This window comes from Gavia stellata, chromosome 25, assembly GCF_030936135.1.
Source record: "Gavia stellata isolate bGavSte3 chromosome 25, bGavSte3.hap2, whole genome shotgun sequence".
Classification (NCBI taxonomy): Eukaryota; Metazoa; Chordata; class Aves; order Gaviiformes; family Gaviidae; genus Gavia; species Gavia stellata.
The window spans coordinates 9,191,290-9,206,348 of record NC_082618.1 but is presented as its reverse complement, the minus strand read 5'-3'; the positions used below and the strand labels follow the sequence as shown (position 1 = coordinate 9,206,348).

The window sequence follows — 15,059 nt, the reverse complement described above, 5'->3', positions numbered from 1 at the left end:
AAGTCAGCATCACCATGAGCTACTCCATGAAAAAGGTGTCCTGTGGAAGGTTTTGGGACATGTCCCAGGGGCAGCACACCACACTGGGACACAGACGTTCTCGTCGGCACCTGGACCACGTGGTGTCAGCTGGCAGCTTAGTAGGACTCTGCTCTGTTGCTGCAGGCAGGGAAGGATGTTCCCAGCCCTACACAAAAACCCAGCAGGGACGGGATCCAGCACACAGGCAGGAGACCTTTCTTCCTCGGGAGCTCCACAGATGTGGTTGAATTTAATGGGACCAGGAGTGAGGAATGAACACAGCTCTTCTTTCATGCAACTGCTCCCTGCCTCATTGTGGGTTTTTCATTTAAAATCTACAGCAATTAATAGTTCTTCCTTTCGGAGACACAGCGCCAGCCTCTGGCAAGCTCCGGAGCAGGGAGCTGCTTCTTCGCAAGGCTGGTTGACGGATGCTCATCAGCTCTTCTGTCTTCTCCAGGAGGAGTGTTCAGAGGAACACTTATCTGCTCAGAACAGTTCAGAGATGCAATTATGTTTTACAGCACTAAATGGTCCCTGATGTCAGCAGCAATTAGACTTTCAGCAATTTCAATTTAGAGATGGCCTTCAAATCTCTCCCTCTCTCTCCCTTTAATGAAATACAGTATTGCAATTAACACCCCACCCCACCCCCAAATTGCCTTCAGTGTTAAATACAAAGATGAAAGATCCGGGAACCCCTTGGGTTCGAGCACGTTGGAGGGAGGGGTGTCGGTGAAGGGATGAGGGCGGCAGAGCTGCTGCGGGGCAGGGAGCCTCCCTCCTCCAGCCGGGCATCGCCTCCACTTCTGCATGCCGGGACCACGGGAAGGTGGAGGGCTGGGCAGGCTGCTGGGCAGGGAGGGAGGGAGGCAGAAGGAGGGCCCTGCGTTAACCAGCAGCCACGCGGCTCCTTCATTAGCAGAGACACTGGAGGCCACGGCCTATATGCTCCCTCCATGGCTGTTGGAGGAAGGATGCCCGGACAGACCCTGCTCGCCCTCGCGTGCTGGCCTCACTGGGTGCCTCACATTTACCTCCAGCACTTCAGGGTGTCCCTGGCCACGGCCACCCCCTGGGAACAAGCATCTCCAAGGACCGAAGGCTCGTCGGAAGACCAGGAGCACCCGATGCACAGTCTCCACCCGGACCACCAATGGGGCAGTCAGCAGGAGAGGGCAAGAGCTCCCCCCACGCCAGTGCCTTCCCGATACCCGGGTATCCTGCGAGAAACCAGACAGGAGCTAATCCAAAGCCACCTTGGTTAACACCCTGTGTCTCACTTGGGAGGGCTACAAGCTTCCCAATGCTCTTAAACCTCAGGTCCAACACTGCCCAGTACCTGTACCCGTTTGTTTGGCGTAGGCAGCTCGGGTCATGGTACAGTTGGCAAAACCATGCTCCAGGCTCTGCCGAAATCAGCGGTGGTTTGTTTAGTTTCCTGAGTAAAAAAATACTTCTTTTGGCCTTATCTGGATTGAAAAGACGATTCAAAGGTTATAAATAGCAGTGGCAGCATATGCTAAGGAGCTGCATTTCAGAAGTAAATAGCCTCATCGTTTCAACGCACATTTTCCCTCGTCGTCTCTCCTGCGTCTGGCCGAAAGAATTGCCAGGTGACTTGCAAACCCTGCACCCCTTAAGACCCTCATTCTTCTTTATGTCTTTAAGAAGCCAGTAATTAATATCTGCATGACAGCTTTGCCTGCCTAATTATCTTCTTTGCTCAAAATAAGAGGCTTCCTAAATAACTTCTGTGGCGTTGCTTGCAGCAGGCATCACAAGCAGCCATGCACCAGGACAGGCCTCTCAGCTGTAGTTTGGAGAAGTTGTTTTTATGCTGTTGCAGCTCAGGAGCTCGCGAGCCTGCTCCTCCCATGAGTAAAGCTGGGCATGCCAGAAAATTGGCTGGGTTTGTACATATATACACATCCCCAGAGCACTGGCAGGAACAGGATGCGGGCAGCTCTTCCAGAAACGCCAGCTCCCGCTGCAAGCCCCTGCTCTTGGGCTGCCTCCCCATCTGAAAAACCCGAAAACCCAGCGCCAAACACATACAGAGGAGGGAGGAAATTCCAGCGCCGGCCACAGCCTCACTCCAAAGTCAAGCAGCGGCTCAGGGGAACGGAGCATTTCTTCAAGGGCTTGAAACGTGCTTGCATGTTACAGAAGAAGGATGGCCACTCCGTCCAGTGCTGTCTCCCGGCGAGAGCAGCCATGGCAGTGCTCCCTCAGAGGGGCCACACTTCCACCTCTGTGCTGCTTGCGCAGAGATTTCAGGGACCTTTAAAAATCTGTCAGGTACAGATTCACGCTGGTGCTGCAGAGGGGAAAGCACAGCCACTCAGGGGCAGCGATTTGCTTGGCATCAGGGGAGATGGGAGGCGAGACCCAGCTCCTCGCAGGTGGCACATTGCCACCTAGCTGGCATTTCCTTATTTTCCTTATGAACCAAGTTCCCCTGGCAGCGTGCCGCCCGACTGGGTGGGAAGCATCCCTGGTGGCTGGGGACCCCAGGGGACAGGGCGCTGCTGCTGTCACCAGGCACCAGCCAGGGGAACCAAAGAGTAGGAGCAAATCCCCTCCCTTCCCATCCCCAAATCCCTGCTGGTGCTCTCAGCTCACAGCAGATGCTAGCGCTGGTCCAAGGGCACCAAACCACCCTTCTGCAGGGTTTGTACCAAACACGCGTTTCCCCACCTCTCCTGCCTCGTTCCCCCCTCCTCAGCAGCTCTGTCATGGACAAACCTGCTGCGAGAAGAATCCTGCTCTGTACAGCTTGGGCTCCGGTCCTGGAGTGTCCCTGAAGAGTGGGGACAGAGGAGGCATACGGCAGTGATGAGTCCCTCTCCCATGGGTCTCTCAAAGGCCCTGGGATGGCAGAGGGTGCCGACCACAACCCTGCAAATCCTCACAGCATCGCTGCTGGCACATCTGATGCGAAAGTCTGGCTCCGTGTGATTCCCAGTGCTCCCAAGGCCAGCCACAACATCTACGCTCATTATCTGCTCTGTCAGCTCCCTGGCCCTGCTTGCTCCCTGCCACTCGCTGCATTCAACAGGCTGCTTACAGCTGCCCTGTGGGGACCATGCGTGTTTTCCTTGGCACCTCCACAGCTCTCCCCAGCGCTGTGCTTCCCGGCTCCGCAGGGCTGCAGTGCAGTGCCCCAAACCACTGGCCTCAGCCCCACGTGGCCCAGAGCCATCAACCCCAGCCTCTGCACCAGCCTCCCAGTGACCACTGCCATCTGCCCGTGGCAGTGGGTCCCCACTCCAGTGCCCCTCGGCCAGGTCCCTTCCCATCTCTGGAGGGATCCCACCTGCCTCCTGTAGCCCTGGGATTCTTGGTTTCCCAAAGCACAAATGCAGGCGTGCACACACACACACGTCCCTGCTCCCTGTGGATGCCAAACCGCTGCGTCAGGCCGCCCTGCTTGGATGGGAGCAGACGCTGATGCTTCTCTCAGGGTTGCCCACAGCCTAAGGAGAGGCTGTCTGGAGTGGGGGAGCTCCTGCAGGCTCCGCAGGCACCTCCCAGGATTGTTGGTGGGGTCAGGAACACGACCCTGCAAAGGATTAAGAAATGCGGTGCAAGGAGCCAGCCCAGGCAAGCTGCAGCAGGGCGCAGGCAGGACCTACCCTGCACCACTCCCTGCAGCCCTGCCAGGGGTGCTGGAGGTCAGGCAGGGAGGCTGACCCCGGTCCAGCCCCTGCCCAATGCCACCCTGCCCCGCTGCGGTGACTGAGGCACAGCCCCATCACCCATCAGGTTGGTGCTGCTGGAAACCCAGAAACACCAGGCTGGAGAAGTAACGCCAGGCAGGAACGTGGGTAGGGGAAACCCAGACAAATGCTGCATTTCTCCAGGCAGGGGCAGCTCTAGTCCTCCCACCCGGCCAACCAGCACCATCGCTTCAGTGCTGGAGGAGGGAAACCCACAGGCAGGTGGGACAAACAGGAAGCAGCCATCCTCTCCTCCTCCTGATGGATCCTGCCATGGCAAAACCCTCTCCCTGCACCTCTCTGGGGGCTGTGCTGGGAGCATCTCTGGGAAGCAAGGCAAGATGCGCCCCTGTCCAGCAAGCCCTCGACTCGTGTGCACTGCACCCAGGCTCCGACACCACCATCCCCAGAGACCTCGGTCAACTCCCCGAACCCTGTGTGTCGATGGAGAGAACTGACACCACCTGACCCCCAACACTGTTACGCCGTACAGGCGGAGACAGCTTCCCCAGAGGAAATTTAGTGCAGGTGACTAATGCAGCAGCCCTGAATCACCCACCAGGGACGTGGGGGAGCTGAAAGACACTCCCCAGCATAGCCGATGGCTGAAGTCAGGCTGCACGAATCCCCTCCCAGCTCCCCGCCTGGGAAACGGGGCCAGCGAGCCCTCGTCTGGCTTTGCGACTTGGCTGCTAAACATGGAGGAGTGACAAGTCTCATCCTGCACATTTATGCCAACCAGTGCCCTGAGAAGTGCTGGGACCATCCCGTGCTGTTCCCAGAGATGTGACGCCAGCAGTGCCACCTCCCCGCTCTGCTCCTGGCACTGCCTTTGCCAGCAGAAAACCCACCACATCTGGCAAAACAGCCTCAGCAGTTTGCCTGACACCTGTTACACTGCAAGAAACACTCTTCCTAACACCAGCCGGGGCGAGGCAAACACCTGCCGGCCCCCGGCACCGAGCCGAGCCACTTCCAGCATCGCCGATGGGGCTTAATGCAGAAGGCATCACCCTGGGCAATTTCCCCACAAGTCACCCGCTGAAAGCACTGCGCCCCACGGTCCTGAGCGCTTCGGCTCCCACACACACCTCTGGCCCTGAAGCCCCGTTGCTCCCATTTCTATTGCTGAGACGAGCAAAGACGATCTAATAATTAGAGCAGCAAATAACCCAAATCCAGTTAAAGTCACTGTTAACTGCCCGGCTGGGACAAACGCAGCTTAGCAGAGATGTTCTCCCTGGGAGCGCAGTGACTCTCCCCTCCTCCAAAGAGAGCAGAACCCCGACACCGGGATGGGGAGAGAGGGGGAATCAGTTTGGGGCTTGCACCCAGAGACCCAGCCTCTCCCAGAGCCGTGGCTGATGGTCAGCAAGCACAGCCCTTTGGGGAGCTCTCCCTGGGGTCACACTCCAGGGTCTGGCATAGCTGACAGCAGCCCAGGCCAGCCCAGGACCCAGCAGCGAGGGAGCGATGCTGAGGCAGGGCTGTGACATTTTGCACGGGGAAAGCCACCGCCTGCCTGGCGCTGGGCCGTAAACAGCTCAGCGTCGTGGGAGCTCAGCCTCCCCCTTCCCCCAGGACGAGCACGCAGCACTACTCAGCAGCACCGACTCCCTTCCTCGGCATCTCCCAGCTTCAAACTTTGTGCTCAGCTCCTCGCAGGATCTGGCCCCTAAAGGCTGCGCTGAATCGAGACCTTGGGTTTTAACCGACCTCAAGGAAAGCAGCGCTATCCCAGCCACCGTGGCTGGCAGAGCCAGACAGCAGCTGCTTTGCAGCCTGCAAGCTCCACCGAGCCGGGTGGGAAGGACGTTTTGGGTAGGGAGGGGTTAAACCTCACTGCAAACACCTGCATCTACCAGAACCCAAGCCTTCTGTTCAAAAGCCCCCCAGTCTCGTGCAGGGCTCTGTCTGCAGCTGGAAGGTGAGGAATGACACGCCGGAGTTTGCCGAAAGAGAGAGAGAGGGCAGAGCTTTCCCAGGAGGATGTCATTCTGAACAAATCTCCCCAATCTGGAGCTGGGCGATGCTGGAGCGTATCGCCAGCTAATCAGCAGGGTGGCTGGAGCAGGCTGCACCACCGAGACAGATTAACCAAAGGGTCTGAGCCCAGCTGGCAGCCTTCAGAGGCAAGGAGCTGAGCAGGGACGAGGCAGAGAAGTGCATCAACCGCAACAGCAAAGCACAGCAACTGGTGGCTCTTAGGAGACTTCCCTAGTTTAGGATCAGCGGCCAGCCTGGCTGCAGCAGGGACACTCCCAGGGCCTCCCTCCACCCAAGGACTGCACCGGAGCCGTGCTGTGACAGCCTCCCTGGCTAGAGCCGAGGGCTTGTCACTGCTGCAATGTAATCCCAGGGATGGACAGTATGGCCGGCAGCCGGGAAGGGTGCACGGCTCGGGCAGCAAGATGGGGGACCAGTCCCAAGACCCACCCTTGCCCTCAGCACCCAACAAACTCCCATGGAAACTTAGGAACTCACTGCAGTCGTCGGACTCATAGCCCTCGGGGTCCACCACCTCCTCAGGTGCTTGGCACTTGGCTGGCTGCTCGGTGGGCGTCGTGCCATACGCCCCGAAAAGGTGGTCCACGTCCTCATCCTCTTCGCGGGGGGCCTCGGCAGGGCTGACGGAGGGCTGGCTGACGGTGGAGCGCAGGGCGCTGCTGCGGCCGACAGCGGCGGGGAGCCCGCGGGGGAAGCGGGGAAAGTAGTCGGAGATCTGCTTGATGGGTTTGATGGGGCCGGGGCAGACGTCAATAGCCATGTGCTCCTGGATACTTATGGTCATTTTCTCTCCTTTTCGGAGTGTCATGCATGCGGCTGTCGGCGCCAAGCCCCCCCGGAGAAGCCCGGACCGTGCGTGAGGGAGCTGTGAAGTTTCTGCCGGGGGAAGCGGAGGCAGGCGAGGGGGAGGCTCCGGCGGGCACCTTACGTGGTTCTCGCGCCCTCAGCCTCAGACGCCGCACGCATGCTGCTGCCGCCAGTGCTGGCTCTCACACAGCCCCTGATCCTGCCAGCGCTGCCTGTGAATAAGTGAGCGAGACGGAGAGACGGATAAGAGGCAGGGGGTGGGCTCTCGGGTGATGTCACCAGCTAGCAACAAAGCGGTACCCAGCAGCGGAGGAATGAGGGCTGTGGCCGGCCCACCGCCCTGGCCGAACGGCCACCAGCGTGGGCAATCAGCCCCCCACCCCTTCCCCAGCAAAGCCCCGCCGTGCCTGGGGGAAGCAAAGCAGAAGTTGGGTTGAAGCCCACCTCCCTGCACCCGTTTACCCCATCTCTCTGCCAAAGCGGTGTCGGTCCCCGTCAGACCTCTATGGAGGGGGGAACAGGAGCCACTGTCCTGTTGCGTTGCATCCCCCGCGCGCTGCGGAGAGGGAAGCAGGGCTGCCCCAGGCCCCGGGGACCGTGGCAGCCCCTGTGCCCTCACGGCTCGCTGCGGGGCCATGCCAGGGAGGTGCTCTGCTGCATACTGAGCAGGGGCATGGGTGGCACGCTGCTCGCTCCCAGCTCCAGCCACACCGCTGCTCGCAGGGGTAGGGGCAGCCCAGGTTTGGTGCCCTGCTGCCGTAGCTGGTCCCAGCCCACAGCAATGCCCCCTCCAGAGCTCAACACCAGCCGGGCGGGCTGGGCAAGCTGCCCGCAGCCTCTGGGGCTGGGAATGCACCAGGGACTGAAGCAACACATGGCACTTGCTCACAGCCCAGCCGGCACAGCCTCTTCCAGCCAGCTTGTGGCTGCCGGCATAGAGCAATGCAGCAGGTAAAGCATCGCAGAGGAGCGAGCGATGGGCTGGGCCAAGGCCCACAGCCAGCATGGCCACGCTCAGCACTTCTCCGGCAACCTTTCCAGGCAGGGACAGGGCCCCATCACCAGCCAGGAAGGGGACAGGCTCCCTGCAGCCTGCCACAGGCTCCCTGGTAAATGCTGAGCTGTGCTTTGCTCAGGGAGTTGGTCTCAAACTGGTGTTTTTACCTAATCTCCTCCTCTGCTCAAATCAATAAATCTGTGGTTCTACAAGCTACTGGAAGTGGACTTTTGAGCAAGGCATGCCAGAAGAGAAATGCTGTGAGAACATGGTGCAAAATGCTGCAGAGAAACTCACTCTGCCGAGGAAAATATGTCTGAAATATTTTGTAGGGGCAACTCCCCCAGCGCAGACTTTCTGCTGGCTCAGGCGTGGTGGGTCTGGCATGAGCTGGGACACACTGCCTGCGCACGTTGGTCACCCACCACCACGTTAAGCCGATCACAGCCAGTACCGCCAGGTAACCTGAAAACACACAGATCCCGTATCAAAGCACACGGAACTGCAGGCTTCTGCAGGCTGGCATGTGGATGGCTATTAAAAATAAAGCTCCAGTTTTTTGAGAATTTTCCCCAGAACCGCACAAAATGACACCCAACCTTTTTGTCTAATGACAAATTCAATTTTTCATTCAGATTTTGGTAAATGTTAATGACCTTCCCTGACTCATAACATACTGACACTAGGCAAACTAAGCTAATTTACTTCTCGCCAGGAAGCAAACATTTCTCTCCTGAAGCATCCAAACTTGTCATTGCTCTGTACCTAGATATGATGCACACGGATGCTCTAATGACCTGGGATAATAGGAGACTGCTCAGCCACTCCTTCCCCGCTCTGCCGTATTTTTGCTTCCAGGCAGCCCCTGCCTATGGCGCAGAGGTGATCTGTGCTGCTCTGCCAGGACACAAACTGCTCTCTTGCAGCAAGGAGCCAGTTTAACCCCCTTCCCACATCCAAGGACTCCCACTACGTTAATTCAGATGGAAATGCCACCTGCTTCACGTTCCGCGTGGTCGAGGCTGAAAACCTCGCGGGTGGCAAGAAGATGGGTGGGAATGTCATGGGAGGCACAAAGAGCTGCCTCCGGGTTTGGAGCAGCCTGGATGTGCTCATCCACACAGACTCCATCTTTGGGTGCAGCATCCAGGATGCGGTGTGGACTCAAACAGAACGAAGCAAAAATTGGGCCCGATGCCCAGAAAATAGCAGCAATTCCCTCTAAGAAAGAGTAAATAAATAAATAAATAAAATTAACTTATGTATGAGAGCCTAATGTCATTATTACCATTACAAAAGCATCATTATTTCAAATGTTTCCTCAAAGAGCACAAGACCCAAATAGACAAGGATTGTTTTATAGGTCAGAAAATCAAGGCTCTGGGAATTAAGGCGAGTCCCCTGAGCTCTGCCTCCTCCCCTGTCGTGCAGCACCCCAAAAGCTGCCCCACACCGCCGACAGCCCACAGCCGGGATCAAGGCCCAGCAGCACCGACGGGAGATGCTCAGCTCACCCAGGGATGCAGAGAGCAACCGATGACGCAAGGGGCAGGGTGCACGCGGGGACGAGATTAAGGGAAATGCGAAGACAGAGCTGAAGCCAGCAAGCCTCCCTGGTATCAGGGTAGGACTGACCCCAAGGGAGACCCTGTCCCCAGACCTTATAGACTGAAAGAAACAAAAACAATACTTACGGCTAATAGCCCAGATGGGACTTCCTAGTCTCTGACCGATACCAAGCCTACTGAAAGCAGCTGGAGCCTTTTTCCTTAGCTTTTAATGAGTCCCAAAGCAGCTTGGTTTTGATAAACCACACTTTTCCTACCTTCTCACACTGCCTAAACGTTTCCTCCTAGGCTGCACAGCCCAATATTTACTGAGGGCTCCCCGAACGTGGCTGGGGCTGGCTGCACAACCAGGCACTGAGCACTGGCATACATGACGCACGACAACACGGAAGGTAAAAGGGACAAAAATAGACAGTTGGGCTGGAAGACAAAAGCAGGGCTTGGAGATACAAAGCCAGTTTCCAGGTAAAGCTTTTAATTCCCACCGTCTGTCTAATGCCCTGGAATGTGACTTGATTTGATCCCTCGCTCTGCCAGGGTGATTCAGAGCTACTGCAGTGCCCACACACACAGTCTTCATTTCCCTGAAAGGGGGAATGCTGGCTTCCTCGTGAACCCCGCAAGAGGGGAGATAGATAGTTTAAACGTTACGTTGCTGCTTTCAGCAGCGGGACTGACTGCTCTGCCTGGCAGGGAGCAGAGCCACTCTGCAGGGGGATACCCCATCCCTGCAGGAAGGGAGGACATCCTTTAGAAAAGGTGAATGTGGCCATCACGGAGTCAACATCAAAGCAGGAACGGGATGATGGAGAAGAGCACATCGCCCCTGTCAACAGCCATGTTTCCTCTCCATGGTGCATACAAGTCATGACAAGATCCTGAGCTCAGCACACACGACACTGCACTTCAGCAGCTTGTTCTGAGGTGCTACAGAGTGCTTAAGCTGCTCACATCAGGTGAGGACATGGGCTGGTGTGCCAAAAGCATCCTATAATGAGAGCTGGGATGCGGGATGCGGGAGCCATCACTCCAACTCCAGCCCAGGCTCAGAAAAGGATCCTGGGCAGGGATAGCTTAGACTTTAAATGTTGTCCTGAATAAGGTCCTGGGCAGGGACAGCTCAGACTTTAAATGTTGTCCTGAACAAGGGGCATAAACAGAGGCTTAAGCACATCCCAAACAAAGCCGGTGCCACTAACTCACCCCATGCCCTGAGCAGAGCCATGCAGCAGCCCAGCTTCCTTATGTGACCAGGGAGCCATCCTGGCAGTGTCACGCAAACGGGCAAATAGAAGGAGCATTCCTACAGCAAACAAAACAGTAGCACATAGATTAAACATGCATCCAAACACATAGGCTGTCCTCAGGACACACTTCGACCAAATTTGTTTCAAACACTAAGGATCAAATTCTGCTGTCAGTTACTCCAGGTTGAAATCAACAAGAACAGGGGCTGATTCCAGTTTAATCAATTCCTTTCCAAATGAAAAGTACAGCAGCAGGACCGCACAGCCCCATCACTTACCAGAGATTCAATGACTGACCCACCGGTTCTTTATTTAATACTTTGTCAGCTCAAACCCAAACGACTTCACAGAAACCCTCTGCTCTGCTGGTGCTGCTGGAGAAGACGTGAGCCTGAAGAGTGCACAAAGAGATGATGCCAAATTAAAGCCTCAGTTTGGAGGATCTCACCTCTGGATCTCACTCACCCTTGAACTCAGGGAGACCCACTGCAGGTTGGGAGCAGGGAGTTTTGACAGTCACCCAGGGAGGTGACACAAGGCAGCACCAGCCCCAGCCTGCACAGCCCTAGCTTGCTTTTTGCTTTTTCCCCGACCATTTTTAAGCCTGTATTAATCCACCACAAGTACCCACAGCCTTAGGCATGAGAGGGTGCCAGCAGATAAAGCCAGCTCAACTTGGCTGCAGGGGCAGGAACAGGGGATACCCACGCTACCAGCCCAGCTCTGCCAACGCTGCTGGAAGAGACCCCTCCATCCCTTTGGGGTGACTCAGGACCTACATTGTCTTCAGTCCACCCTGCCGGTAGGTACAAAATATATTTCTTTCTTCTTCAAATGAGCTTAGCTCCAGCATGGCTGTGCGCATGGGAAGGGGGTTAATTGAAAAGCAACATGTGCCTTGCTCCTTGGCTCATGTAAGGCGCTGTCTTCTGGCTGATGCACAGCTACCGGCAACGAGGCTGCTTCCCCTGAAAGATCTCTGCCCTCGATCGCTGGGGAGGCTTGGCTGAGCCTGTCGAGTGTGTTGCGGACCCTACCTGGTTAAACACCCTTTGCATTTGCTAAATAAAGCAATAATAATAATGATAACTAGGAAACTTGGCTAAATAATCCTAAGAGGCTTACTCCAGGCTGTGCTGATTAAGGCTCCCTGGCAGTGCCGATATCCCAGTGCACCCTGGGCCCCACTGCTCCTCTGCGCGAATAATATCTGAGGTTATCTGTGCTCAGATAGGCCCTGCTAACAACCATCATTTGACCAGATTTAACCAGCAATTACTAGCTGTGAACAAAATCACTGTGGTAAAATACAGCCCACACTCTATTACAAAGCAGACACAAACAAACCCTTTCAGAAAGCCAGGCGAAGGGCAAATGCCAGCAAGAAAGAGCCCTCTCCCCTCAAAATATTGCTTAAGGTTCCCAGAGACCTTATGAAACACCCAACTTATGGCAAGGGGGGATGGCATCTTTCTTACCAGCACTTTGCTACCCGCAGATGGACCTGCAAGGGAGCTTCCAAGAGGATAGGAGGCGGCAGGGAGGCATCTGCTCTCTGTGCATCTTCTGCACCATTCAGGATGGGCCCAGAATAGCTAAACTTTCAGTAGGGGCTGATGTTTAATGTGTAGCATATGTTGCCATTTCGATGTGAATCCCAAAATAGTTAGTGTTTTGTTTTGTAATTTTAATGCACTGGTTTTTGGAGTCTTATGAAATGTCTACTCTCCTCGTCGGGGAGGGAACATGCTCTGCGTGTGCACCCTGACATAGCATTTCCAACACATTATTCACCTGCAAGTCAACCAGAGCAGATAATCAGTTGCTGTAAATATTAGCTATATGAAGCACATATTAAATACACACAAATTCACTAGGGGTGGATCTGTGCGCAGTGAGAAGGGGAAGCTGCAGGAAAATCCAACTGAAGAGTGCACGAGGGGAGGGTGTGCTGCCCCTGAGCATTACTGGACTGCACATGTCTCTCAACACGGAGGCTAAAGCCGGCAGGGCCGGGGAGCAGCCGGGCAGCCTGCAGGCAGGGCAGCCTGCGAGCAAGGCATCAGGCAGCTTGCAGCTGCACAAGCATGCCCCATGCACCCACTGCTCCCCAAACCCAGGGCGGGAGCAGAGGCACCCCCATCCCATGCACCCATCTCACCTGCGCAGGCAAACCTGCATCCCTGGGTCTGGTCTAGCTGCTTTCAGTAGTCTCCCAACAACAGAGGTGGGAAGCACCGTGAACACCCTGCGTTGGCAGGTGGCAGCGCCCAGCTCACTCCGCTGAGTTAGAAACGCGGGATGATTTGGGTTCAGCCCTCGACAGAAATGTGAGCCACATTCCCCACGCCAGTACCGCCACTGCATCGCACTGTCTTGCGGCCAGCACCTACCAGAGAAAGCAACCACTTGCAGGAGAGAGGGGCCAGGGCAGCCCTGGGCAAAGCGGGACCCCGAGCCCTGGCTGCCCCAAAAATCCCTCCTGCACAAACCCTCCCCCTAACTGCCTTCGTCCTGTTCGCCCCCACTGACATCCTATCTCAGGACACAGCGCTGTCCAGGGCCAGTCCTCAGGGATATTTTCTTAGGAATGAGCCTTTTCTGACTTTTTCCTCTTATTCCCCACATGGTCCTTGGGTTCCCCCTAACTCCAGAGCCTTAGCAGGGGTTTGCCACCACGAGGCCGCGTAAAGCCACCTTTTCGCATCGCGCTGGCTCTTTTCCTTTTGTGCCTGTAAGCTAAACGCAGACCCGATCCCTTGCATTCAAGGGAGGGGAGAGTTCTGCGTAGCATCAACTCTTATTAGGCTAATTTTATCTGCTCTCAGTGCCTTTCTGAGCTGGAGTCAATGTCCTCTGAGAATATCCAGCTGTCTTGTCTTAGCAGTTTTACCCTGCTTTTACCTCTTCCCTTCCCGACTGTCTCCCAGCTGCAGGAGGATGACAACATCACTTCTCAAGACTTTCCAGGCAGCCAGGAGCAAAGCCCAACGTTTATTCTGCAGCAGCACCTTACCCTACAGCGGCTGGGACGTGCAGCGAGTGTTGGCCTGGGGAGCTGCACTCAGGCTGGGCACCGCTGCCTCCGGCACACCCAGCTCTTCAGACTCCATAGATGTCCAGAAACAGAGTTAACATCAGCATTTAGCGCCTGGCCCTGTTGCCATGGAAATTGATAGACTTTCCGCTCACATTTTGGTGGGAGGAGGCATTTCAGGAGTCACCACTAGCTTCCAGAGTTAACACACGCGAAGCCAAGTGAGGGCAGAAAGCAGCCGAGCTTCGTGGAGGCAAGGGGAGGACTGCTCCCACCCCACGCTCTGAGAATTTGGAGCTGGATGCAAGCCGAGGGAAAAGGCCACTGATAACCAGCAGCATCAAGACGCTGCACAGCGAGCTCCAGGGATTCATGAAATAACGTCTTGGTTTTGCAGAATTAAAGAGCAATTTGGCTGCATTAAGAGAGCATTATAGCTGCTCCTCTCCCACATACACATCAGGCTAACGACATCCTGTCAAAAGCAATCCAACCAAAACCCCTGTTCGGTGCTGGTACTTAGTGCAGTAAATGTACCTGTCACAGCCCTGCAATGGCTGGCGGAGCTCTGTCCTGGCTGCTGCTCCTCCCAGCTGCCGCCAGCAGCACGGCTGGGAGTTGTCCTGCCTGTCCCTGGATCATGAGGCTCAACCAGCCTTGGCGAGCTGTGAGGGAATCGGCCGCCGGGCCTGACAGGGCACCTTCCTGGCCCCATCCACAGATTCCAGTATCATGCCAACATTGCAAAAAGCAACACAAATGAAAGAGCAAAATGAAAGGCCCTGGAGTCACGCAAGGAGAAGGGCAAATCGGTATCTACTATGGGGTCAGGCTGCTGGAGGGGGCAAACAGTCCCAGTTTCCCTGAACTGGGCTGCTCATGTTTGCACCACAGAGAGAAACCTGCAAAAAACCCCATGGACGTACCTGCAGGAGGTACCTGAGGGAGCAATCCTGCCGGCTGGGGAGGCAGCAGGGCGATGTGCTGAGCCCTTCCCCGGGGCAGGCAACTCTGAGCTCTTCGTGGCTGCCAGCCGGCACGAAGCTACAGGAGCAGCCGGCGACGAGGAAGCCCCGCAGTGCCCCGGCAAGCAGTTACACCGGCACCTGCGGGTTAGCAGCAAAAAAATTGAGGCCACAGTCGAGACAAGCAGACTCCTGCCCAGAGAGCAGCCTTACTGGCGGCGTTGAGGAAGGCAAGCCAGCCTGCAGGATCCCTCTCCTCTCAGATCTACAGGCTATTTAGCCGTCTGACCTTATGTCACCCGACCCAAGGCAATGCAGGACAAATTTCCACCGTGGGGAAGCCCAAGCATTTTCCAGCTCTGTAGTGAAACAAGGAAAACAAAACTGCAGAGCAAGGGATAACCACGAGCCAAAAAAAAGGGGAGATGGAGAGAGAGGTGGACAGGTACAGGGGCATGGTTCAAAATACAAACATTAAAATTACGCCCATCTAAGGGGGGCACCTCCCAGGTCATTAAAGCAGCCAGAGGAGTCACTAGATGGCCCTGCTAGTCCTGTTCATTTGATCACAGCGATGGATATTAAGAAATGCTAGTTTAGCTACTCTGCAGGCTTTTGCGGACTGTGGAATCTGCTCCAAGTCTCCTTCTGGGAGGAAGGGCCTCCCGAGGAGAGCGAGGCAGCCGGG

At 55.9% G+C, this 15,059-nt stretch overlaps 1 protein-coding gene across 1 annotated transcript in view; it reads right to left on the bottom strand.

Moving 5' to 3' along the window:
- The window catches only part of DOC2B (double C2 domain beta), a 34,128-nt gene extending 27,570 nt beyond the window's left edge, over positions 1 to 6,558 (bottom strand). The window contains exon 1 of the mRNA XM_059829192.1: positions 6,228 to 6,558. Within this exon, the coding sequence (XP_059685175.1) occupies positions 6,228 to 6,558 (331 nt within the window). The remainder of the gene's footprint in view (positions 1 to 6,227) is intronic.
- Between the last annotated feature and the right edge of the window lie 8,501 nt (positions 6,559 to 15,059).